Source organism: Corapipo altera, unplaced genomic scaffold (assembly GCF_003945725.1).
Source record: "Corapipo altera isolate COAL_440 unplaced genomic scaffold, ASM394572v1 0, whole genome shotgun sequence".
Lineage (NCBI taxonomy): Eukaryota > Metazoa > Chordata > Aves > Passeriformes > Pipridae > Corapipo > Corapipo altera.
This window is the reverse complement of record NW_020884872.1, coordinates 77,437,863-77,465,351: the sequence shown is the minus strand read 5'-3', so window position 1 is coordinate 77,465,351 and position 27,489 is coordinate 77,437,863. Positions and strand designations below refer to the sequence as shown.

At 37.9% G+C, this 27,489-nt stretch overlaps 1 protein-coding gene and 1 pseudogene across 1 annotated transcript; both read right to left on the bottom strand.

Moving 5' to 3' along the window:
• Positions 1-1,345: 1,345 nt before the first annotated feature.
• Positions 1,346-8,214, bottom strand: LOC113944085 (interstitial collagenase-like). Its single transcript, XM_027636718.1, has 10 exons — positions 8,110-8,214; positions 6,886-7,130; positions 6,412-6,560; positions 6,196-6,321; positions 5,304-5,465; positions 4,821-4,938; positions 4,027-4,160; positions 2,835-2,994; positions 1,820-1,920; positions 1,346-1,599 (listed from the first exon to the last, which is right to left on the bottom strand). Exons 1-10 carry the CDS (start codon positions 8,212-8,214, stop codon positions 1,499-1,501), a joined length of 1,401 nt encoding a protein of 466 aa, XP_027492519.1. The 3' UTR covers positions 1,346-1,498.
• Positions 8,215-16,141: 7,927 nt separating this feature from the next.
• On the bottom strand, positions 16,142-24,161 carry LOC113957003 (annotated as a pseudogene).
• Positions 24,162-27,489: the final 3,328 nt, after the last annotated feature.

The following is a 27,489-nucleotide window of genomic DNA, read 5'->3' as shown; positions in this document are numbered from 1 at the left end:
AACCTTGTGTTATGTTTGACCTTCCTTGCTAAAAATACCAACATGATCTATTTAGATTTATATACTTCCCAATCAATTTTTGGTTTAATTGTCATTGTTAGTTCAGCAGTACTGGCTTACCTGAGAAAATACATTTAAATAGCATTGCTACAAAGGCTTGAAATTAGAGAATTGGTACTTACAATACCTTGTGAGAACAGGATTCACATAAATTGACTTTTAATTAAAGTGTTTGATTTGCTGTAATTTATTTTTATTATTTTATAATATTTTCTTAGGTGTTATAAAGTATATAATCAAGTTAATTTTCAACTATACAATTTATTATCTTTGAATAGTATTTAGATTATTTATTAAACACAAGAACTACCTAGTCTGTTCTTTATTTATGAAGGATATAATTTAATACGTTTCTAATACAGACAGATGAAAAATGAAAAAAATTAAACATATATATTTTTATGAGGTTACACATTCTTTTCTCAAATATAATTACTTCTATTACAGTAACCTCAAACCTTCCTCTGAAGCATGTTGAATAATGCAGGTGTTATACAAGATAACACATTTTGTGTTGGTCATATGTCTTTTGATGTTATCAACTGAGCTACAAAGATTAAACAGAAAGTGGATAACCCTTCAAAAACCATTTTAACTGAGGGTATTTGCAAAAAAATATGGTTAAGATGGAAGTCAAGTTGTCTTTTTCATTAATTTTTTTCTTTGAAGTATTTTTGGCCAAGAATTTTCATTTTTTAAGCAAACTTTTTGATTCTTTAACCCACTGAAATTAGGAGGGATTTACTAACTCCTGGAGTAGTAAGCACTTGAAAGGTCCCTGATTAAAGTGGTTTATTTGTTCGTTATATAAAGTGGCTACCTGTGATAGCAAGAGACTTGCTTCAGTGATCTCAAGGGTCTTTTCAAGCCTTGAAACTAGTTTCTAAAACCAAAAATGTAAGAACGCACACCCCACACACATCACACCCCTCTGCCTATAGCTGCAAAGACATACGCCCCAGAGAGTAGGCTAAGAGTGGAAGTTGGGGAAAGAGGAACAGAAGATGGAGTTAGACTTGTACACTGATGATAATGAGCTCCAACTGGTCTAATTGCCCATCAGATTTTAACCAGGGCTTGTGTGGCTTGATGAAATTCAGAGACAGCTGTCTGCCCCTTTCTCTTGTCTTTGGGGAAAAAAGATTTGCCATTTCCTGCCAGAACACATTTTTTTAGTGTTTGAAAGCTAGACTTGGCTCTTGAGCATTAGGGCAAATAAGACATAAAGGACACAATTATATGAGAAACATAATTTATTTGGAAACTTAACAGTAACAGATGAAATTGCCATAAATTATAAATAAATTTAAAATAAATAATTGTTAATAGTATACTCCAACGGAATTTGAACAGAAATCCATTCTGACCAGGTAGTCAGGCAATGCTGAAAAATGCAGGACATAAAAACATACGGTGTGCATATGAAAAAATATCGCAATTAACAATTAAACCAGCTGATGCTCTCCATTTGTCCAACAATCCGTTTGGCACGAGGATCAAACTGGAACTGAGTTGTTCCATGGAAGAAGTAGACATAGCCTAGAAGTAAAATTTAATCCAATTATATTTCAGAGGTGACTTTTTTCAGTATTGTGGAAAAAAAAATCATCCCCATTATAAACTGTCCATATATACTTGATATTTTTCATTTCCTTCTCATTAAGGTTAATGACAGCTTTTTGAAAACTTTTGGAAATTATTCTATCTACAGAAGCCCAAATATTCAAGTAAACACAGATTAAAGGTATGTTTTACTCACCATCTTTCCAGAAAGCAGCATCAACTCTGCCAATTTTTCCAAAGTCAGAGACTATTTTCCTAGGATAACCATGATCCATGGATTTTTTCTTTTCATCATATCTTAGAACAAGAAACACCATTATAATTTGTGAGGAAGCAGACAATATTTTGAAAGTCAAAAGTGAATTCGTACACGTACACAACTCTGCTGTTACTAAGAAGCCTTATAAAGAATAACTAAAGTAGCTTTTTGATTCTTTCTATTATGTATTAGGTTTCTCACATTATGAATGTCCTGAGATTTGAAAATCCTGCTTATGGCAAAGTTTGCAACAAGGTTCTCAGAGACCCTGGGAACACAGCACAAGAATTTATTAATGTATTTCTGGACTGGCAGAGCCTTCCTTAGGCATCACTGGCACATAAAAGAGTTTTTATTTCCAGGCACTGAATATCCAGTTCAATATAAAAGCAAAACAGAAAACTTTGGAGAAGAAGACAGTAGCACAGTCCTGAAACATTGTTGAATTAGTGTCAGGGATGCACTTTTTAAACGACGTTGCTCTCTGAAATTTGTCATACTTGAATTAGAAATACAACCAGTTGTATATTTGGAGAATATTTAGAATCTCTTCATAGAGAAATTTAATACAACACTATTAGCAATTCATTTTGTTTAAAATGTAAATTCAAAGTGGATATATTTGCACAGAACAGCAGCACCGTCATAGAGAAAAAGTGAGTAATTTATAGAAAACCACTCTTTAATTGAGCAGCTTCTTCATTCAGTTCCAAGTAATTACATTCCGCTACAGGAATCCAATCTTTAGCAAAAAAAAAAAAAAAAAAAAAATCTATAGAAAAGTCGACATTTTCTAGCAAATGTTTAGTTTTTTTAAGCTTTAGAAAAATCACATTTAAATTTGTGGAATATACCTTGTTTAAACATCATTACACTTGGATTTTATAGTAATACATTAATCCCCAGGGACAAATGAAAATAGGCCTTCTGGTAAATGAACATACAATCTTACCTCCAGTATCTGTTAGCTACAAAGAAGTATGTTTTTCCTGTGGTTTCATCACTGTAAGCTGCATTAACTCTTTTAACAGTCTTCGGGAACCCCAGGCGGTAGATTGGTTTGGGATAGCCAGGCGCAATATCATATCCCCTGACAACCCAATATTTATCCTCTGAAAAATATAAGAAAATTTAATTTGGTTTTGCTATTCATAAGCAGCATTTACTTGTGTTTTAGATGTGTAGAAAATAATAATGTGTCTAGATGTCAGTATTATTCCTCTCAGTTTTCTACTTTCAAAAATTTTTCCAATTCTCACACTGGGAATACATCATGAAAACAACGGAAATATCTTTTGGTTTTGGGAGTAAAACATTAGAATCGTAAGGTGTATGGATAACAACTTTCCCCAGATTTTTTTTGAAATGAATATAAAGTAATTGTCTGGATAACAACTTGGAGAAGGCTGGAGGTTGATCAGTTAATCCACTGACACTGGATTAGGTTATTGAGTTTATTAAATTCCTGCAATATACTATCTGATTAGAGAATCATATAATATTTTGAAAACTAGTCAGTATGCATCAATTTAAACTGTTAAGAAAAGCATATATATCTAATTAAAGTGCTTTGGTAATTTTAAGTGCAATGAACATTTTTATATGTGGTAATATATCATGTACCTAAATATGTATATAATAAAGTTATTTGAGATATTTAAAGGGTATTTGAGACCTTTAACAAAAAGGACTGATTTTTAGTTCAGTGAACAATTTTCCTCGCACTGTACTCTTTTCCTCCAATATTTTTTTTGGTAGGTTTTTCTCCCAAAAATATCACAAAATGTAATACGCATAACAGTAACAGTAGTGTAAAAAGGCCTGTATTTGTCAATTGAATTCACAAAAAATCCTTCTGCACAAAGTGAAGTACTGTTACCTGAAGAGAACTAGACCTGAAGAAGGGGTAGCTGTTTTCATGTCTTATTTTTCAGAGCATTAGGTATAACAGAAGGGCAAGTTTTCAGGTTTATGACCTCTGGAGATCACTTACAGCAGTATGATTCTCTGGTTTAATTACTTGCAGAATTGTAAGATTCTCTGTTTCACTTCCTTAAAAACACTTTGACTTCTGTAATTGAATAGTTTGCAAAGGAGCAGGAAGTAAATAGTCAGAAAAAGTAGAGAATTTCAGATTCCATTACCTTTAAAAAGTACAATTTCATCCTTTTCAATGTTTTCGTATGCAGCTTGAATTCCTGATGGTAATGTTGGCCAGAACAGTGAGATAAAATTGAGCTCAGTCTCTGTCCTCGCAGGATGTTTGCGCAGCATGTATCTGTTTTAAACAAAATTTATGTGATAAAATAGTTCCACTCCTATCATAAATGCAAAAGAATTATTATAGCTCCTGGAGTGTAACAGAGGGGAGATGAGTACTTGGGTGTGAATACTCCCCCTCCACTGAATATAAAGGCAATCTACAGCAACAGAATTCTTAATTTTAGCACCTCAGTTACATGCTAAAAATCAGGCAAGTTCAATACAAGGCCTTCTATTTCTTTGTATATCAAGAAGGTTCAGACCTAGATTCAGTAACCACCTAACAAACATCTTTCTACCTGGCCATGCTTTCAGTTCTGCCACTGCTCCTTAACTGAGGATGAGTGTGGGACCCACAGACAGATTGCTAAGGGACATATGAACGCTCTTGCTCTTTAGTTGAATGGAGTTCAGAGACAAGTCTGAACAGTGTGTCACAGTGGCCACAGTAGTAGAACAGCTGGAAGACAACCTACAAGCCCTTGTCACTGTCCCTGCTCTTGTCAACTAGGGCTCTTAGGACTAACGATTTGAGAACTCTTCCTTCTGTAAATGTACAGTAGTTTTCCAGTGCTTCTCTTTGTACTAGATTCCAAAAGGATAGTTTTTCCCTTAGTGGAATTTTTTAAATTACTGAATCTTTTAAAGGGGTAATATATATGCTTGTTGTTGTTACCTGCCCTTGAAGAAGAAGATTTCTCCGCGTAGGGTAACAATAGAATCAAATGTCAAATTTGGGTCACAGGCTTCTGGAGTTACTGGTCCTGTTGGCTGCACAGCAGCATTAGACTGCCCTATAGGATGAATGTTTATCGTTTAGTGTGGAGAAATATAAAGACAGTGCTCAGAAGTTCTGTGAGGACACAAAGAACACTTTTTACAGAGAATGAAAAGGGATACAATTTTAAAGTAAGTGTCATGATACACAGGATTTTAATATTGGTAAAATCGGTTGTGTTCATCTGTTCCAAAATGAGTTTTTTGCAGAAATTGACTTCAGCTGAAGTTAACTTCCAGGAATTTTCTCTCTTTTGTTATCCGCTTTTCAGTAGCTGTTAAACATCTCATTTTGGTGGAATAAATGTAGTTTTGATAAATTCCTTTTATCATTTATGAGCCTCTCAAGTAGAAATATTAAATAAATATATTTTTTTCTTACCATATATGGCTTGAATGCCATCAATGTCATCTTGGGGAAGAAGGAATTCATTGGGGTCCGTGTAGGAGTAAGTTGGATACATCAGTGCTCCAGGATCATTTGAATGAGACAGACCCAGTGAATGGCCAAGCTCATGGGCAACAACAATGAACAAATTGTAGCCTGTGGGATAAAAATCATACAAAGAAGGTAAAATCTATTTCGGTATTTAGCACAGTCAACTTATGCTTCCTCCTAAAATATACCAAAAGTGCAAGAAAGATTGTAAGTAATTCTATCAACATCACAACTTAAAAATATTGTAACAGAAGAACTATATGAGTAACTAAAGAATGTCTGGCCTTAATTGTGGTCTCATTGTCCTTTCTCTAGTGTTCTTCTATCTTAAACACAAACTGTTTCTCCTGCTGTCACATAAACTGCTCAGATCAAGGATCATGCCAGTGATGAGTAGTTATTGGCAGAGATCCAACAGAAAAATGACTTCAAAACAAACACTGAGATTACAGTTTTGGTGATACTTGGACCATCCTAGTTAGCACCAAATTTTGAAGTGCTAGGTTAAGAAAGAGAAAGGATTTGCCTAGAGAAGTCTCCCATCAGATCTGCTTGTATGCAAGTTTTATCTTTTATCTGAAAAAAAAGTATTTTAAAATGCTGACTTTAAAATTATTATAAACCATTATGAACTAAATGTTTATATGCCATTATAAACCATTATGACCTAAACCTCTATTTTCTGCAAGGTAATTCCTAAAAAAAAAAAGGCCAAATTCTATCTCTTTTACTCACTTCTCTGCCTGTAATCAAGCTCATGAAGTAATAAGCATCACTTGAGCTAAGAACATCCAGGGTAAAACTATGTAAATGAATCCAGTTACAAAATCCTTACCTCTTCCATCTTTTGTCCAAGCTTCCTCCTCATCAATATGCACATCCCCACCAATACCTTCACCAGGCTGGAATGCATGAGCCAGCTGCCCATTAGGACCATCAAAAGGAGAATTGTCACGATGGTCTATAATGAAGACATAAAAAATCAGTTAAAATCCTAAATTACTCCTATGACTGCAGATGGCTATTGAATATGTAGAGTTATCATTGTTACCTCTATAAGCAAAAGAAATCATTATATCTGCTTCTTTGTCCTCAACCCTTTGGAATGTCAGTGGTGTTACGTTGCTCCAGACACTGATAGCTTTTCGGATTGCTTCATCTACATCAGCTTTTGTCATCTTTGGGGTATAATTCAAAATTCTTCAAAGAAAAAACAACACATAATAATATATTGTTAAGAATTTCATTGAAATTTCAGCATTTTCTCTGAACTTAAGCATTTTAGCTGAAAAATAATAACTTGTGAAAAAGTAAAAAATCTTAGGTGTATCTCTTGTGAATGAAAATCAATAATGTCTTCAGTTTAGATACTGCCTTCCAGAGTGTGTCTTCTTCTAGGAATCACTTAATCACTCTATATGTCCATATATGGCATAATATAATTACTTCAGACCCCCCTCCCCCTCAAGTTGGGGTGCTAGATTTTTTGAATAAGATTTTTTTTATTCAGATTAGGAAATATTACCTGTATGTCAGATTATTTCTTTTCCATTTAGGATTCCCTGCTGTGAACACATATTGCCCTATATCAGGTACACCACATCTGGGTTTTTTCATCATCTCCAAAGTGTCAAGATCAGGTTTCCCAGTCACTTGTAGTCCAAAGAATGACTGCATTTCCTTGAGCTTTGCAGCAAGGGGATTTTCACCATGGCTTCTTAAATGAGGATGGCTATCCCTTTGAAGGTCATAGAAATTCTGTAGATAACTCTGAATCAGAGTTTTAAAAAAAGAAGAGCACTGTGTCATATCGGTACTGTCTTGGGTCACACTAAAATTTTCTGAGTAATCGTGAACTATTCCCATGTCGACTTGCCCTGTGTTTACCAGGAGTAATAACAACCTATTTTCTCCAGGAAGTGGTGTGAGGAGTCAGGAATAATTTACCGTTTTGCTATAGTTTTCTGAATTTCTTGTTTCACTGATGGAATATATGAAGAAATGTCTTGAAAATCTCATATTTACTATTAATAAATACTCCCACATTATTTATCATGTCCCACTACTCTAACAGCAAAATTTATGAGGAAGCTTATATCTGGTCTCATTCAAGGAAATCAAGATTGGCAGTGATACTCCAAACAACCAGGTCTCCCACGAAAGCAAGTGACTACTACTAGAGAGTCAGACTTGGTAAATCATGCCTTTTATTTTTAGTTCCAAAATAGGATAGTAGAAACTCAAGTCTCTACTAAATTTCAACACTTTTTTCTACAACAAATAGTGTTGTGTCTATGTGAGTGCTGTATTTCTCATAGATGTCCCTTTTTCCAAAATATTCTGTAAAAGATCTATTCAGCCAAACATTGGAACACGTCTGCTTCAAGCAAGTTTCCTTCCTTATGTTATTAAGACCAGTCATATTACAAGTTTCAAAGCACATTCAGAAATTAATATTGTTACTGAATTTGACTGGTTTTGCAGAGCCACAGAACTTGCTGCTAAAACTCAAGCTTCAGAAGTTTTGTTGTTTTACTGAAAACACCAAAAGTGAAATATGCAATATTCAGATGACTTTTGGGTAAAAAATTTCCATATAATTTTCACACATTTTCTAGATTGATTGGGAAAGCTTTCTATTGAAACATCTGCAAAATGGTAAATCTTTAATTTCAAGCAATATTCTGTGAGTTACAATTATAATTATCTCAAAGACTACCCTTTGAAATGCACTGAAAAAAATATTTACCTCTACAAGCTGTAGGGTTTTTCCTTCATCCTCTGCTTCTGGGGTCACAGGAAAAGCAGAGGAGATGGCTGCATATAACAACAGAAGAAGTGAAAGAGTCTTCATCTTCATCCAAGGTTCTCTGCCTCAGTTTCTTTCCTGAGCTACTGAACACGCTTCTCAGCTTTGTTTATATAGCTAATAGTAAATAAATGACAGCCTGACTCATGCTGTATAATATCCTCTGATTAGTAAAACTGATGCATAATGATTTCATCACCAGGTAGTGACGCAATCTGTTTAATTTATGTTACTGTCCTTATCTTGTCCTAATCTTCTGTTTTGGGCAATTTTGTAGTGTGTTTAAAAATAAGGAAGTGTTTTTCAGATAAAATGTGGAGCTACATTTCACAGGTTTTCTTGAATTTTGAATTTAGACTATTTAGGGCACAAAGTCTTGAAACTGTAGAAATAATAAGAAAAAACATGTAACAGCAACATAATATATTGTATGATAATGAAACAAATAGATGATACATATTATTTAATACTTAACAGACTACAGAATAATAGGTTCTAATATGTAATAAAAAAATACAAAAGACAGTACAAAGAACTTATCTAGGAATAATCAGCAGCATAACACCAGGAGGACTGTTATCAGTTACTTAAAAGTTCTATCTAAAACAATCTTATGATGTTAGCAGAACTGAGTGCTAAAATTATTCAACATTTTTTTACAAAATTATATTAACAAAAATCAGTCATGCTACTGAAACGCATAGCTGGATTCCTATATGTATGGTAAGTGATACTTGTACTCTTGCCAGCATAGATAAGGTCTCAGCTGCAATAGTGTGTTTGGATTCAGGCAGAGAGAGATGAACTCTGGGAGAAAAAAACTCCATGAAATGCAACAGGGATTTTCATCAGTGTGGAAATGGAAGATTAAAGTAACCATTTTGTGACTCTGTATTTACTGTTTCATAGAAGGAGGAATGAGGGGAGCCATGATAAAGGTTGATAAATATATGAAAGTTTTAGTAAAAAGGAAGCAGTGTCTAGTCTCCAAGACTTTAGAGTGGTCTTAAGCGACAGCAACTAAGTTAAGACATGAGGTTTGTGATTCTGCTGCCTGAGCATTGGTGTTATTTGGGATACCTTAGGGAATGACACCTGACCTCCAGCTGCCCTAGAAGGATGCATGTCTCCATAGATTCTGTGTCATGGTAGCAAGGCCTGGTGGGTGTCTCAAGTACAGGCAAATGATTAATGAGATGAAATATCCTTTAAGTTTTGTTGTTGTTGTTATTGTTGTTATTGTTTTTTGGTTGGTTGGTTGGTTGGTTGGTTTGGGTTTTTTTTGCGTAGATATCTGTAAGTTATTTAGGTCTCTAAATTCCCATTTTGGACAATGAATTCTAGAGTGTGATTCAACTGACCATAAGATATGGACTTGAAAATGAGATTAATTGCTATCTATACTTCATTGACTGATTGGGTTTAAATACCCTGGACACATGTGGGAACCTACAGTGTAGACCCCTAAACTGAGGAAGACAATTCTGACTGCAAGGACAGCTAAGCACCAGAGTATTTGGCCTGAAGTGGCTGTGTATTTGCTAACTCTGGAACCTGACAGGTACAGGTTGGACATCTCTCAGGATGGTTTTGATGTTTCTGTCCTTACTGGAGGTAAGGAGCTTCCTTGGAACCTTAAAAGGGAAACAGTAAATGTTGGTGTGAGAGGGAAAAATGCAAATATACATAATTATTTTAAATATGCTGGAAAATTCTTCACTTAGTTTCTCAAACGGCATGAAAAATAATGTACTTAGTATGTAATTCTACATTCACTGTAGTGTAGCACCTCCTAGTTATATCTAGGTTCAGCAGAGCATATGTCATTCCTAGGAAAAAGGAAATTACTTTATACCTTCCAATGTGAGTCACATAGCTTACTTGGAGTGATTGACTGAAGCTAATATAGGACACTTCAAAAGCAGAAGCAACATTCATGTGCTGGGATTCAAAATGACTAGGACAATAATTCCTCAAAAGGTACAGCTGTGGTAGATGTAAAGAAATTCAACTTCCGTATTCATGGATCATAGTCCAAGGAAACCTAATTATTGATTATTCCTAATCTGTGTTGATTTTCAGACATGTACAAAAGGAATTTTATGTGCTGAGTACCTCTCCAAAGACTTTACTACAGCTCACATAATCCTAGAATTTGTGAAATTCTGCTTCACTTCTCTAACTCAGTTTTTAAATTAGTCATACCTGTAAATATTTCTCCAGTTTTTCTGTAGGCTGGTTTATATAGTTCCTGATTTAATAGCTTAATTTCTTTTTTTTTTTCTAAAAAGTGGTTAATTTTTTATTTCTTCTATTTTTTTTAAAATTTGTTTATTATCCAAAGGCATCATAGACATGTCTAAATACATACAGGCAAAGAAGAGATGCAGATTAATCAAATGTGTCCAGTGGCTGAGACAGGAACATAAGGAAATCATGTGGCTTTCACAGAGAGGATCTTCCGCCTTGCAAATTTCTACAGAGGGTCTATGGCCAAATTTTAACGTGACCAAGAGGATACTGCGTTGGACAGAGAGTCAGAGGGGACACATAGTTGTTTTCCATGAAACTTTCAATAAATTACTTTCCAAGTCAGCTAGTGGAAGGACTAGAAAGTCCTGGGCTCCAGCACTAACTGTGGGAGCTGTTTATTCGTTTGGAGAGTGAAAAACTTTCAGCAGTATAAGGAAGAGGAAGCAGAAGCAGTGGCTTCCTCCTGTCTTGGGATTTTCCAGTGTTGGGCTACAAAGTCATGTCCCGTTTCACCATTTGTGTTGGTTTCCTACTGCGTGTTCTTTGGCACAACTCCCTGGAATCTGTGTTGAGGGGAAGGGTAGAGTCTGCCCTTCAGAAAAAAGCTCAAAATCCAACACAATGAGACATGAATATGCCAAAATGAAAGTGAGATCCCCTCAAAATACATGAGGATTGTTACTGAGTGCCAACTGGTGTCTACACAGTTCCTTATTTTGCCTGAAGGACCATTGCATTGCACCTGCATCTGAATGTCTTGGCCTCTCACTAAACCCCATTTCTAGTAATTTTCCCATGTAAGGGATTCTATCCTGCCTGTGGGGGTCTCAGTGAGAGCCTCTGGGGTTGGACCAGGGGCTGAAGGCCCCTGTGTCTGTGGTGATGTGACTGGAAAGATGCATGTGCCAGTCCATTTGGTACATATGTATACGTGCATGTCCCTACCGGGAATACAAGTGCAGCTTCACTGCTGGCTGGACCTGTTGTCATGAAGCTGCAGCAGCTTCACCTCTCTCAGGGTGCTTGGTTTGGACAACTCCTAACACTACTTGAAATTTTCCTAAAATCATAGCATTCTAGAATCATAGAATGGTTTGAGTTGGAAGGAATCTGGACCAATTTGCTGAAAGCCTTTGAACGCTTCCAGGGAAGGGGTATCCACTGCTTCTCTGGGCAACTCATTCCGGTGCCTCACCACCTTCCATGTAAAGAAATTCTTCCTAAGATTTAACCTAAATCTCTTGTCCTTATCCTGTTGCTGTCTGCCCTTGTAAAAAGTCCCTCTCCCTCTTTCTTATGATCCCTCTTTAAGTACTGGAAGCCCAAAAGAAGTCTCCTTGAAGCCTTGTCTTTCCCAGGATAAACAATCCCAGCTCTTCCAGGCTGTCTTTATAGCAGAGGTGTTCCAGAGGGGCTTACATGGAAAATCTCCATGTAATTAAAGAAGATAAGTAAAATTGACCCTTATCTATACCCAAGAGTTCTTCAGAGGTAGCTCCTGTCTGGACCACAAACATCAGTGCCTCACTCACGTTGTCCTCAGTCACCTTGTGAGGTCTGGTATCTATTTGCTAAACCACTGCTAAACCCAAATGGATACCTAAGGTAGAGGAGGTGACACAGTTGTTAAGCCAGCATTTTCAAGGGTTTTTCCAGTGTACACCCAGGTAGGACAGGTTTGTGTTTCTCTGTATTGGCAATAATCCTGCTTTATTTGCACACTTCTTCCTCAGCAAAGCTGCACCCTTGTTGCTCATGTTGAGGCAAGAGACCTGAAAGTGTCCCTTTTCTAGGTACTCTACTCCTTGTTTCTCACTCACTAAGTCTACATAGGAATGTAAACACTGCCAGAGGTCTACCCAGTATGATTTCCCTTTTCAGCATTAATTGAAAAGGACATTTAGAAACATTAAGGGAAGCCATATTTCCCCAGAAGACTTTCCCAGCCTCAAAAATTTTTCTCTCTCAGTGATTTCCATTTACTTTGTACCTCTCTTAGCTAGAGCTTGGATTTGACTCTTGGAGCTATTTCTCTTTTCCCTAGCTAACTTTGATAACATTTTAAAATGTTCAAATGACTTCCACCCACACCCCTGACTGAATAATGAAAAAATAAATTCACAGTGTGACTCACAGTGGGGTTTCCCTAAATCAAGTTTCTCACTGTAAAATTACTGTAGAAAAGGGAACTTTGACTGGTAGTTCTGTAATTTTACTGTTGCAAAAATGAAAAGTAGTACTTCATAATTCTAAGAATGTTTAATGTTTGTCACAATGATATTTACTACTACTTTCTCATTAGCAGGTGGCACTACAAAGGAGTCATAATGCCTGCAGGAAGTACTTTTATTCCCATTCTGAGCTCTTATGTATATCTGAATCTCTTCATGTGTTTCTAATCTATTTTGAAGCAACAAAATGAAAATATTTCTGCAAATGAGACAAGTTATTTTCCTCGAAGGATATAACTTTTAATAGGAAAACTGAAGTGTCAAAGATATAAATCCTGTCACTGTGCTGCAATACTCAGCTGTTTGCCAGATGTTTGCATGAAGTTAGAAAGTTCATTAGGAATTTTACCTTAATAAATACTTAGGGCCAAGCATATTTTAACACTGAGATGAAAAAGCCAAAGGCAACCCTTCAAGTCAGTTATCTCAGAGTTTGCACAAGTTCATGGCTTATCGTCACACAGTGTTAAACATTTCCTTTATAGAATTGCTGTTGGTACTGTTCCAAGTGAATGATCAGTCACTCAGTTTACAAACCAGGGTGCTGTGCTGGGCATTGTTAGGAGCACAGTGCTATAGTTCAAACCTCTCAGAAGTCCAAAGGCCACAGCAATAGCGCTCAGGATGTCAAGTGCTGAATCACTTCTGATTATCCTATCGTAGAAAAGCAATTTAACATGACCAGTCACAGACTGGGGCAGTGCTTGAGTTACACCTCAGTGACTTGCATAGTCTCAGACATGGCATCATCAATGATTTCAGTAAAAGGAGAAGGGAAGCAGTGCCACTTTCCATGGCAAGCACCTGTTTCCTGAACACAGACAAATAAAATCACATTCTTCATCCTTGCAGCTGGGCTGTTGCCTGGGATGGGAACCTGATCTGTTGTGTCCAGGGCATGACTTCCCCGATGGCAGACCAGCTTTGGGATGCCTTGCAGAATCAAACTTACCAACTTGAAGTCCTTTGCCTTGATGGTTATCACACAAGCTGTGCAGATATAAAACTTGTCTTGAAAAAGGCAGCAAGAAGACATCAATGTCTCCACACTGATATACAAAATAAATCTGCATATTCCCTGGGCATCTGGACTATTTGGGACATACTGGAACTCCTACAGGCTAGCAATTCCCCAGCTGGATGCATGGCATCAATGCCGAGATATCCCAAGAGACAGCTACTGCTTGCAAACCTGCAAGGACAGTTGTCTTGCTAGCAGGGAGCAAACACGAACAGGCCTATTGGAGAGCAGCCAGATGGCAGTTCAGAGGCTACCAGGGATAATCTGGAAAAAAAGTCTGCTCCTTGGTAGCTTTTAACTATTTTCTCTGGAATCTCAGTGGCACCTGTGAGATGCATCTTTCTAGTTCTGAGTTGCCTTAAGCACTTCTGAACCCACAAAGTTGCTGTTTCTTTCACCAGGAAAGGGTTTTTTTCCCTTACCATTTCCATAAACCAAACCCAGCATCTCACCAAGAACAAGTCCCTGGAAACAGCAGTTAAATTAACTCATTTTAATCTTATTCTATTCTGCCAGTACCTATCAGTTACCTTTGTCTGATTTACTTAGGTGGTAAACTTTCTGCTCTTAATCTGAGTGTTTAAATTAGTACACAACAGCTTTTCAGTTCAAGTCAGTACTGCAGAGCCACCTTTTGTGAAAATACATATGTAATCCTTCCAAGAACAATATCAAATGCCATTGGTCCCTTCCAGGCAGGATGAGTGTGTGAAACCAAGAAAATCAATAATTGGTAAGAAAAAGAACATCCAGTCAAAACAGTTGTTTCCTAGGGCAGACAGTATTGGAACTCCCTTGTTGGACCTTCTGGATTGTTTCTGATGGACGCACTATAGAGTCCTTGGCAAAAGAAAACAAAAAAAAACTCAACCCCCAAAAAAACCAGCCAACCAACCAAAAAACCCCATTCAGATGTAAGCAAAATGTCCTCAAAGACAAGATTGTGAAAACTAGAACAAGACCATTATAAACAAAACATTGAAGAAAACAACTTTTGTGATCTGAATTCTAGAGTCACATGATAAAACTGCTCCTTGTGAAGCAACTTTAGTCTTCACCCAATTTTCTATACAAACAGGTTGGAAAATTTCTACAGCATGGAAAAATCTGATGTGTTTAGAGGACTGAGAAATCCATATCTGAAATGCTTGGACTGAGTGTACTGCAGACAATACATATACATAACTCAGAGTCTAGGTTTCAAAATGTATTTCAGAAGAGCATGGGAGACTGAATATAGGTCAATCACCTTCAGTTCAAAAGCCTGTTTGCATTCAAACAGTGAGGCTGTCTTATGAGTGGTACCAGAGATTTTTAAAATAAGAATTGTGAAGCAAAAAAAAAGATACCAACATCCACTATTAAACAAGCTGAACTATTTAGTAAGACAGACAGTATCAGAGTCAGCTAAGCTCTACTTCTGCCACAGCAGACACTATCAGAGTCAGCTAAGCTCTACTTCTGCCACAGATCCAAGCCTTCATATACAATAACTAATATGATCATCTGTGCACACAGGCATAAGGAAGAAAAGACTTCCGACTAATGCGAAATCATCAAAATAACCCAAGGAAGAACTGGTTGGATAAGTATGTGAAAGCCACAAAACTACAAAAAAATCATGAAATCTCTAGGACCAGCCAGTTTTTCTCTGAGAATTATAATCTTATCTGGAACAGAATATTTCTGAAAGGAAGTTTAAAAGACCGGAGCTGCATGATCTCATGCAGTTATCCACAATGGAAGTGCTTTGGAAGGCATAGATACAGTAGAAGGGGATCAGTAGTAGGAACAAATGAAGAAAACTACTCAAATCCAGGGCAGTTAGAAACTTTCTTAACAAACTAAAAAATATCTATGAAGTATGAGCCAAACTGTTCATATATCTTTTTGACTTTCCACACGAAATGAATGTCAATGGATGTTGTCTGGTCTTTTAGATGGTGTTTTTTTCCCAGCCCCAGTGGCCCAAGGTTTCCTGTTTAATCCTAGCAGTTCCTTTTCTGTTGGTATCCACATTTCGGACTGCAACAATGACCAGTAGCTTTGATTAGTCTGCTTGTTTAACTTTGAAATATCTAAAACTGGTTGAAAGTAATCCTAGCTTTAGGAACAGAAATGCTCTTCCTCATGGACTCCTGGAACCGAGGTAGGGCTCTGTGTAGGGTGATGTACAGTATGACAAGTGAAAAGAAGATGGTGGAAATAATAAGCCATAATTTTGTACCAGAAGTATAAACAGCATTGTTGTTTGGTAAGCTAGCCAGCCTGATGTTAACCACATACATGTATACTCATCATTATGTTAAATACTGTTCTGTTATTTATAGAAACACAGATCATGCAGGGTCTGAAGTCTACTGACTAATGCTAAAGTACCTGTGCATTTCATATATTTATAAAAGAAAAAGTGTTTCTAGACCAATAACACTACATTCTTTCCAACACCATTACAGATTTCATTTCCTTAACATGGAAACAAGAAGTCTGTCTTTAGGAAGCATGTAACTCTCTTCTTATCAATGTGAAACTCAAATAGCTTTCTTCCACAGAAGAAATAAAGGAAGTCTATAAAAAAACCAGACAGCAATAAAACCAGGTGAATTATGATACTGCAGATGTAAAGATTAGTACGATTTAACAACATCCAGAAAGAGCTCAAAGTAATCTTTGGATACAATTACGCTGCCAAGAGGATCTACTCCCAGGAGTAACTTCTGCAAACCATTGTACAGCAGCATGGGAACACCTTCCATGGCAAACCAGCCATTCACACACTGCATAATGTGCTGAGTCCCACAAGACGACAATAAAAAAATGTGTCTTGAGTGTTTCTTCAGTTTAAAACATCTCCTGGTACACATCAGCTGTGTTGAAACCACCCAGAAGAATGCATTTCTAGCCAGCTGTGTGCCAGATACCATGAAGGGAAGGAGATATCCAGCCTGGGGCAGTCACATCCACATTACCCTCTGGGAGTGAGGTCTACAGCTAAGGACCCCCAGCGCCAGATGAGAGCCCTGTTTTGGAGGAAGATGTTATCAATTGCATGATTTGCTATGAAACAATTAGCATGTATGGGTTTTGATAAGGAACATATGAGGAGCAAGGAGATAACTGGGAAGCTGTGACATTTGGCAGTGTGGGTGCATCCTTGAGTCTAGATCAGCATCTCCCTGTCTAAGCAGTATTCACCCTCATGTAGGAGAAGTTAGTGCCAACTGGGACTCAAAGCAGCCCCATTTTATGGTAGAGGGCCATGCTGTGATAGCTTTGCTCACAGCAGGTAAACCTTATGCTATTGAGACATCACTGTCTTGGGTAGTGCTCTTCATGGTGTGATGTGCACGTCAACATAAATACAGGTATATCTGTCCCTTAGAGACAGCCTTCCCAGATCTGAAGTTGTCAAAGGGGTAAAGTGAAGCATGGGAGCGTTATGTGACTGTTTCAGGGTTTTACTGGTCATCTTGAGGGCTCTGAGTATCATTTAGAAGTATCTTTCTCTGCCCAGGTTCTCTCAACCCTATGATTGAGCATTTCATGCAGATTTTATTAAGAACACTTACTCACTTTCATGTTGAAAAACAGCATCAATCTTCCCATTAATTTCTGGAAAGGCATCTCTTATGAGTAATGACTTTCTATCCATAGACTGACCTCTTTTATCATAACTGAGAAAAATGATAAAAAACCTTGAGTCAATGAAAACTGCAAACAACTCATGATTAAATAATCTCACTTAATTACCTTCTACCTATCAACAGGTAACTGCATTCATTAAAGATTTTCAGTATCATTTAGGTAGCATCGAGAGAGACACAATTTGCCATAAATAATTATTACTTTAGTAGCTGCACTGGAAGAATTGCTTCTTTTTACTGCACCTCAAGATACATCTAAGAATACTTAATATTGGAACCATTGTCATAAATCTGCTTAATACTTAATATTTTTTTCTGAGGGACCATGCCTAAAGGAGATAATATATTATAAAAAGATTGCTTTAATGTCATGACTCTGTAAGAAATGTTTATCAGGAAAAAATCTGTGGTTTTTTTCTGAAGTTATAACTTATTTTAAGTCATTTTATGTAAGTATAGCAAGTTATTACATCTTTAGTAAAGTCCATTTTATCTATTAATGCTGGAATAAGAAGGCTTCTGAAGGCCTTCCTCTTCTGATAACTTTGCTCAGCAAGAGATTTAATGATCAAATATCTCATCTGAAATCATTCAAGCTACCAGAATTTGACTTAAAATGTGGAAGTCTGATTTTCTGCTTGAACTGCAAATACGTGTCTGAATAGTTACTTCAGGGTGATCTCTGTATGCACAATGACTTGGGTATTGTGGTGACAGACAGAAGAGAAGTCTTGTTGTTCATCTACAAAAGTTTAGGTGAATTACTGCTTTCATTACAGGAGCACCTCCTTTGGCTGTTAGAAATCTATGTCCTGTAAGAAAAACCTGAGCAGTAGGGACTGAATTGGAAAGAGAAAACAATAACCATGCACAGCAGATAATTCTTTGCAGTACATAGCATTTATCAGCAACTTTATGAAACTATCTGTTAGTAACTGGAAAAGGGTGGGCTTCTCCTTCTTACTCCACAGAAACATTTTTATATAAATGGTGAGGTTCTAACTGATTTCCTGAGATGACTTACGGAGCTGTAGAATGGGTTTTTTTCCCAAGGTAGATAAATGAAAATAAATAAATCAATAAAATATACAATAGTTATATCGGTTAAGAGGAAAGCTAAAAGCACAGTTTCACCTCCATTTCAAATATTTTTTTCATAGCCAGTTGTGACACTGAAAGAGATTACCAAAAGTGTGTGACTAATGCATCCTAAATCATGGCAGGATATTGATCATATGATTATGTTTGCTTCTGTTTAGGAAAGTATCACAGGAAATATTACCTCCAAAATTTGTCCACTATGAAGTAATATGTTTTCCCCTCATTTTCATTATAAAAAGCAGCATCAATTTTGGTAAGATCCTTTGAAAAGCCCATGGTGTAGAGTTTTTTGGGGTATTCAGGAAGCATGGTATCTCCTTTCACAACCCAGAATTCATTCCCTATGAAGAAAAGTTGATGACAACGTATTATCGGAATCTTCTTCTGGGAATGACATAATCCCTTCCATGAAAGGTAATCTTTTAATGGAAAAATACAGAGATAAAATAACGGTTACTTGAAAACATTCTACATATTAGTTCTAGAGTCCAAAAAAAAGCAATCACGTTTTGTGAAAACTGAAATTTCAGTCTTCCTTCGTATTTATATGGGTTTCCCACAAGTTTGGAAGAAGCATGTGGTATCATTTTTAAATTCAATAGATAATTTCCCAGAAAGAAAAAAGTCATTGCATTTATTTTAGCAGGGAAACTTTTCTGTATGAATATTAAAAAATAAGATACATTTTCTTTATCTTAGATAATATTTTTGTTATCTCTGTGATTGAAACACACCAATTTTTAGACTAAATTCAAGCTTGTTGGATCCTACAGAAAGAGCTTAAGTAGTTTTTAAGCCAGACAAACTCTCAAGGCTAATTGGAAGACAACATGTGAAAATAAAAAGACAACATTTTACCTTTAAAAATGATGGTTTCATCTTCTTCAGAAATTTCAGATGCATTATCAACACCAGGTGGCAGCCGTAGCCAGAACAAAGATGTTAAATTAAAGTCAGCTGTTCTGACTGCAGGGTGTTTGTGCCAAATATGTCTTACATAAATATAGAACAGGTTTTAAATAAAATTAGGTGTTCACATACATTAATGCTTGAAACTATATCATGGCAATCAGGGTAGGATTTATCTGACTCCGAGCAGTCACATTAAGCTCCCCTAATCATAATGTAAAGAAAGTTAATTCCATGGTGGGATTGCTCTCGTCTTGATCCAGACATCTAAAATAGGTCAGAGGAACTGTTTGGTCAAAACATTTGTTTTCCCTTACGCAGAAATGGAATCACATGGCTGGTATGGGGTAAGACTTTGGGAATGAAGCCCACTCTGGGATTATCAGCACCAGTTTAGAGAAACAGTCAGTGTGTGTGAGGCTCTTCTGCAAAATAACACTTTATTGGCCCTGTGGACTCCAAACTCTGAGGTCAGAACTTGCTTCAGTGTTGATTTTTAGGGAGGGTCTGAAGCAGGGGAAGCACAGCACTATCTCATGAAAAGAAGGAGAATCATCTCCTTTACCCTTCTACTTCAGACCTTGGGATGTCATGCCCTGGAAAGGGACACTTTGTCTGAGTTTAGCACTGAATCTATTATCCTTTCCTTTTATTATTATACAAAATCACCACTACAGAGGTTCTTCAAGTAGGTATTGTGTCAAGACTGGTAAACCCTCAGCTCTCTCAAAGCAAGGACAGTAATGAAGGTGTCAAGTGTCCCAGAGCTGGAATTGTGTTTTGCCGAAGCTGGACTCTCCCAGATGCCAAACACTTGGGACTTGCTTACAGCCTAAAGTGAAAACAGTCTGTTTGCAGAGGAGCCATCTTTCGCCGCCCTTTTCACAGCATGTCCTGTTCCACAGGTCATCTTCCTGCTTATCCTTTTCTCTCTTCATTTTTCTAGCAGCCTCTTTATGTTTGTTTTCCATCTCTTCTCCTGATTCCCTTCTTGCCTTCCTGTCTAGAATGGCTGACATTCTGGTTAAAGTTATTTTCCCTTGCTGTGAAGCATAATTTAAAAAATGATACCCAGCTATTTTACTACTAGAAGCTGACTTGCTTGTCTTTAAAAAACATTATTTCTCCATGGAAAGTGGTGACAGCATCAAAAGTTAAATTGGGGCCACAGGTATTTGGCAGTGCAGGATCTTTTGGCTCAGTTATGTCTTTTATCTCAGTAGATTCCCTTTGATCATTTTATGTGTTAGAAGATGGTCCTAAAAGAAGCAGTTTATGGAAGAACTTATAGAGAGAACTCATTGAGGTATACCCAGTACACAAAAATCTCACTGTAAGGTATTCCAAAGTCTTTGAAATTATAATTGCTAGTTAGTCAATAACTGAGTTACCATAGAGGTACTGAATGCCAGTAATATCATCCTAATGAAGAGGGAGTTCTGAAGGGTCTAATTTCCTGTAAACTGGATACATCAAAGCATTGGGGTCTTTGGAATGGAAGAGTCCCAGTGAATGGCCAAATTCATGGGCAGCAACATAAAACAGGTTTGTACTTGAAAACAACAAACAAAACATATAATAGGAGAGCTGCGTGTTTTCATTTCTTCTGAATAACATTGAAAGGCATAAGGCAGTTCAGAAGCTTTCAGAACTGCTTGCCTAAGCAAGTGAAGCTCTCGTGGGAAATTCAGTTAGAGATGAAATTCTGGTCAGAAAGAAAAATAATGAAATCATTATAGCAGAATACAAAGAAATAGCCTGTAGATCGTGTAGAAGTCAGTGTGGGAGGAGGACCCTGGGTTTGTGCAGGTGATATAACTGTTGGCAAGAAGCAAGCAGGTTGGAGGAGTGGAGAGAAGGGGACCCCCTCCCAAATAATTCTCCATCCAGTGCAGCCCTTAACCAGAGGGCTCAGTGGCTTTTTATAGCTACGGAAACCACAGAACAATGCTCCCCCAAATCAATAGCAATTTAAGCACTTCGTAAGGAACAGAAGAGACAGACACTGCACCCTTGATTTCATGTACAACTTGCTTCACGAAGGGCTTGGAGAACTTAATTTCTTACCCTCTATACTTTTGGTCCAGGTTTCATCCTCATCGAAGTCCTTGCAATGTCCTTGCTTGGTGCATAGGCATGAGCAAGGGATCATCCTGGGCCATCAAAGGGGATGAAGTTATTGTGATCTGAGGAGCAAATTCCATACAGAGCTGATGGGGTGTTCATGCACACACTGAGCAGAGTACGGTAGGTATAGATCCAGGTATAGATCTATAGATTGGTAGGTATAGATCCATCTATAAATGTAAGGCAGCTCCTTACATTTATTTTCCCTCTCCTTCTCCTCATTTGCCTCTATACCCTCCCTCAAAGATTGTTAAGAATTATAGCCATAGCACCTTGAGCAAGAACTGTGTTTTCTGTCTGCTTGTTCAACCTGACTCTGAACTTTATATGTGCTATTCATGGGAAGAAATCATTACCATTTCAAGCCAACTGCTCCAGACAGGCAGTAAACTGGCAGTAACTCAAAACGGTTACTTGGAGTTTTACCTCTGGCTGCAAAGGAGATCATTATGTCTGCATCACCTCTATCCTTCTTGATGAATTTCAGTGGAGTCACATTGCTCCAAACACAGTGCTTTCTTGATTGCTGCATTGACATCTGCTGAGCACAGGTCTGGTGTGTAGTTTACTATCCTTCAAAATCATGGCTAGGCTTCACAAACGAAGATTTGGGAAGGGCTCTACCATGTTTGTTGCAAGCGCATTGGTGGCTAAAAAGGCCAATATGAGATAGGCATGTCTGGTTGCAAAAGGCACAGCAGAAAGACTCCTTAGGTGGTATAATCTGCAAGGCACGATTCTTTCTGCGTTGTCTTTTCTCCTCAAGACTGATCCTGCTTGTTTTCTCAAAGGCATCAGCAGTGTTATAGATGGTGTGTCTCCAGGCCTCCCGATTAGAGGCCAGAGTAGACCAGTTATGGTGATCAATATGGCCAAGGCTGAGATGTTGTTTCAGGGAGTCCTTGTATCTTTTCTTCGGGGCTCCTCTCATGCGGCAGCCAGTGGGAAGTTCCCCATAAAGTAAGATCTTAGGGAGGCAGTGGTCCTTCATCCTTGAGACGTGCCCTGCCCAACGCAGCTGTGTTCTCAGTAACATGGCCTCAATACTTGTGACTGCTGCTTGTTCAAGAACAGATGTATTGGTCACATAATCTGACCAGTGGATATTTAGGATTGAATGGAGGCAGTGTTGATGGAAACGTTCTAGGAGACACAGGTGGTGGCAGTAGATGACCCATGATTCAGAACCGTGTAAGAGAGTAGACAGCACTATGGCTCTGTAAACACTGATCTTGGTACTTTTCTTCAAGTGTTTATTTCACCAAACTCTTTTATGAAGCTTTCCGAAGGTACCGTGTACCTTTGCTAACCTGTTGTCTATCTCTCCATCAATCTTACCATCCGAGGAGATGAGGCTACCTAGGTAATTAAACTACTGGATTGATTTGAGTTCTGGTTGACCAATGGTGATGTGGAGATGATGGAAGACTTCCTGACCTGCAGGTTGATGGAGAACTTCTGTCTTCTTTAAACTGACTTTCAGCCCAAAGAGCTCAGCAGCATCTGCAAAGCAGGATGTTAAACGCTGCAGGGCTGCTTCTGTGTGGGCAACAAGGTTGGTGTCATAGAAAACCGACTGTGTTTTTGCCACTTGCACTGTGGAGTATGCCATCTAGACACGAAGAATTCCACTGTAATTACCTGTATGTCAGAACTTGTTTTGCCCATTTTGGCTCTCCTGCAAAGGTTGAGAACCCAGCTATGTCAGGGAATCCACAGTGATGTTTCTGTACCAAGTCCAAAGTGCCAGAATCACCTCCAGCCCAAAGAATTCCTACATTTCTTTCAATATTTGGTTCATTGGGCTATTACTTTTCCAAACAAGAGATTCCCCATCTTTCTTAAAGCCACAGTAATTTTCAAGACAGTAAATGGTGTTTGCTTTTGAAGCTCATAAGGTATTACACTAACACCATTTAGTCATGTGTCTCTGCTACTTTTCTTTCTGTTCTATGGCTTTAACAATTGAGTTTGTTAAAGCCTGTATGATTATTTTTTCTCTTAATGACAGTTTTTTACATTATATTATCACTTTTGCAGTTAACTCAAAATACATTTAAAATTAGTATTTGTCTAGCATTTTCTGATAAGATGCCCCTCACTTATCCTGTGCCCTAGGGTTACCCAGAGTCCTTCATAAGAGGTAGTTTGGAATATATGACTGAATATAAAATTTCATCAGTATTATCCCATTTCCCCACATTTTTGACAGCAATAATTCATTAAACCCCCTAACTTATTTTATGAAGACCTATGTTTCATAGTACTGCAAGTCACATGAATAACCGTGTTTCCACCTGAACTGCAAAACAAACCTAGACTGATTCAGGAATTTAATTGTTTGTAGAGTCAACAAGCAAGTGAATACATCATTTGGTTTAATTGTTCTCTAAAAAAGGATAAAGCAAGATGAGTTGGGGCTAAAGAAGCCTTTGTCATCATGATTACACCACCCTTCATTTTCCCCACCACCCACCATTTTGAGAATTATTCCATCATGTTATTTATTCTGCAAGTTCCTCAACCACTGTTTACTAGTTACAGAGACTACAATGGATACTCAACAGTTGCTAAAGATCTTCCCAAAAGGTCTGCCTTCCTCTCTTGGATAAGTTACATGTCTTCTTCCTTCTTCTGTCTTGTATCTACAGGAAAAGGACAAGAAAGTGCCACTCATAATAACAAGAAAAATGGTAGGTTCTCCATTCTCAGTTCCCCTAACCTTTAGAGAAGTCTTTTTTGTCATTTCCCACACACCTGCTTCACCTTTATATAGTACTTGTTTGCTGTATAAAGCTTTCCCTGACTCATTGATGCTCACAATTTCTAGCTAGCAACAGAACATGCAAAACAAGGGTTTTATCATAGAACAGACTGGTACTGTCTTTCATCTGGTTCCACCCTTGTGCAGTTTTGTAACATGGAAATATGATTAATGAAAAGATAATAGACCTGTAGTTCATTTTAATAAACTTATTAATATTTCAATTTTTTAAATCTAGTCTTACTCTCCAAAATCTAAAGCATATCTCTTTAATGTTTCCCGTTCAAAGTTAGTATTGATTTCAAAAGGGTTGTTGAAGTACCTAAAGGGAAAAACATACACAGAAGGTTATAAAACAAGCAGAAAAGTTGTGTTCTAGCTGTTTGGTGGTGGTGGTCATGGTTGATTGTTTTTTTGATTATTTGGGGGTGGGGTTGTGTTTTTTGTTTGGGTTTTTTTGTTTGTTTTGTTTTGTTTTGTCTGCAGTTGTTTGCATAGGAGCATGTACTTTTGGAGGCTATTATACTGCCACCATCTTTCCCTTTGATATAGTTCTGGCAGTGCTATAACTCCCTGCTTGATGAAGCAGTGCTTTGTTTATGCAGTTTTTCTTTAATACAGTTCTCACATGGATGAAACTTCCTTTTGTCTGGAGGAAAATGTGGAATTTACAGAAAGAAATGAAAAAAAATTCCCACAGCATATGTAAAAAGTATAAAAATTGAGCCAAGATGTTTTTGTGCTACTTTTATTCAACAGTTTTTCCACTGTTTTCAGAGAATTGCACAATGACTTTGTATTTCACAGTCTCCTTTTATATTTACTATAAGGTTTTATAAATTGTGGGAACAAGCTGAGCCAGCCTACACCTGCATTCAGTTAACTAGAACCAAAAAAGAGGGTAGACCTTGACTAAGCACTGTGGTCTCAAAGTCGAAAACTGTTTAATGGTCTGTGTGATTGGATGCATGGTTTATACTCTGATTGAAAACAATCACAGAATGGTAATGTGTGAACCTGTGAAATCAAAACATCAGGTCAGCAAAATCCTGAGAATTCTAGTTAACTGAATGTCAACACCAGGTACTGCTTACCTGAGGAGATTAATAAAAGGGGAGCACAGAGAGAGATCTGTGGAGAATCCCAAAAATGGAATAGGGTGTGTTTGCTGCCCCGTTCTTTCATCGTCAATAATAAAGCACTGAAGTTTTCTGAATCAAACTGTCTCTTGGCTGTCCTAGTCAGAGGAGAGATTCCTCTGTTCTCTATGTCTGTCACTGGTGGTGAGAACTGCTGATACTCAACAACAGGTCCACTCTAGCATTGGGTCTATTTTTCCACACCCAGTCAAGTCACACCCTCCATAAACTGCCACAAATGAGGACAAAGCAGTGGTGATGGTGGAGTCCTTGGGAATCCTGAAAAGAGATGCTTACTGCTATTGAAGACAGTCCTAGGTATTTGAGATTTCTTTGTAGGGCTGACCCAGGATTTAGGGTACCCCCGCAGAACTTGCAGGGAAGGTGGGATGTTGCATGTGCAGAGAGATAAACCCCCTTCCACAGAGCTGTGAAAGGAGAGGTTAAAGTACACTTGAGGTATTTGCTAGAATTGCTTCCTCCTGAAGGGCACTGTGTTGGTACCAGAAGGACCCCCAGAGCACAGGGTGCCTGTGGCTGTCCGCAGGCCGGACATCAGGGACTGTAGGTCTGGGCAGCTGAAACAAGAGCAGTCCCCAGCAAGGCCGATGGGACTCTGCAGGGGTTATCTGGTCACTGGGGACAGAACTTGTACCCTAAGAGCAGATACCTAGCTGAAGCATTCCCCTTAGGGCAGAGACCCTCTCCCTAGCCCTGGAAGGAGGTGGACAGGCTCAGGAAAGGGCCCAAAAATGGGGCAGCTGAGCTGAGGAGAAGCGATCCCCTGAGGGAGGTTTGATGACTCCCCTCACATAGTTAGTGAGGTGTCTCTGAGTGGGTGAGAGGAATCTAAATATTGGATGTAGAGTTCTCCTGTACAGCTTACACACCCACAATACCTCTTTGCAGAAACAGCTTCTGGGGCTTACAGCCCAGCTATAGACTTCCAAAATTTTTTCTCTTCCCATATTATCTCCATGTATACTAGAAGAAAGAAGAAGCTTTTCAGCTGGCAGTACTTGATAAATTTTCCTCACTTATCTTTTTCACTAATGAGAGGGTCTTTAGAAGCCATCAAAACCATATAGGAAGCTGTTGACGAAATGTATAAGGTTTTCTGATTATCGGCCTTCTCAAACACATACTTTTGCTACTCTGTCAAACTCTTTCTCATTTTGCTTTATACTATTCACCATTGTCCTCAAGAGATCAATAACCTAGAATACGCTTTATGAAGAAAACTATATAACCACAGAGATCTTTGATGTTGTCCTTTGAGGTGGCTTTATTAATAACTAGTACAATATATAATGACAATCTATTGGCTTGGGTTAAAGAAGTCAGTATGAAAATTGTTATGTTCTCTTTTCAACCTGTAAAAGTGCCTGGGTGAGCTTCTAAGATTGCCCTTTTCTCCCCCTCTTCTGGAGTCAATCTTTTGCCTTGGATGTATTCCCATAGCCCCAGCCCCTTTTGGCTGTACCCAGGAAAGACATGTAACACTGGCAAGAAGTGTTAGAAGTTGCTCGTTTTTTGGCAAGCTTATTGCTAGTGTACAGTTTATATATTTTAGAACTAATGCATACTCTAGTATAGAGAAAAGCAAAAGAACATCTCATAGAGCCTCAACAGAACATAATTAAGCTAAATTGTTCTGCAAAGTCAAAAGCTTGACTACGTAGAGCTTGAAACTGCCCCACTCTGCTGCTTTATGTACCCTCAGTGTCCTGGCCAGGCTGGACTCTGGTAATCCCCAGTTCTGTGCACAGGAAGCTTTTGAACTGCAAATCTGTGCTGCCATGAGCATTGCTTAACTCAGTGCCTTTGGCACTTCATTCCTGGTGATGTTGCAAACTCTCAGGCCTGGCAGCACAAACCTAGCCTCAGAAATATGTATTGCTGACAAAGATGAGTGTGTGACCTACTTCTGGCTTTTATATAACAGTCTTCAGCATGGTAATGCTGATTCACTGATGGGGCCCCCCTAGTTCCAGTCAGCTTGTACACAGGTTACTATTGCTCTTTGTTGGTGAAGTCATTAAGGCATTTTTACCTCAGATTTCATGTGCAAGAGACTGGGTCTGGGACAGAAGTTGTGCTGTCAATAATTTCAGATGTAAAGGGTTATTTT

Coding starts and splice junctions, on each gene's coding strand:
- LOC113944085 (XM_027636718.1), bottom strand. CDS start 8,214: ATGAAGACTCTTTCACTTCTTCTGTTGTTATATGCAGCCATCTCCTCT. Junction 1,921..2,834: donor GTAGCTAACAGATACTGGAG/GTAAGATTGTAT, acceptor TCTTGTTCTAAG/ATATGATGAAAAGAAAAAAT. Junction 1,600..1,819: donor TGCTGCTTTCTGGAAAGATG/GTGAGTAAAACA, acceptor TTTTACTTCTAG/GCTATGTCTACTTCTTCCAT.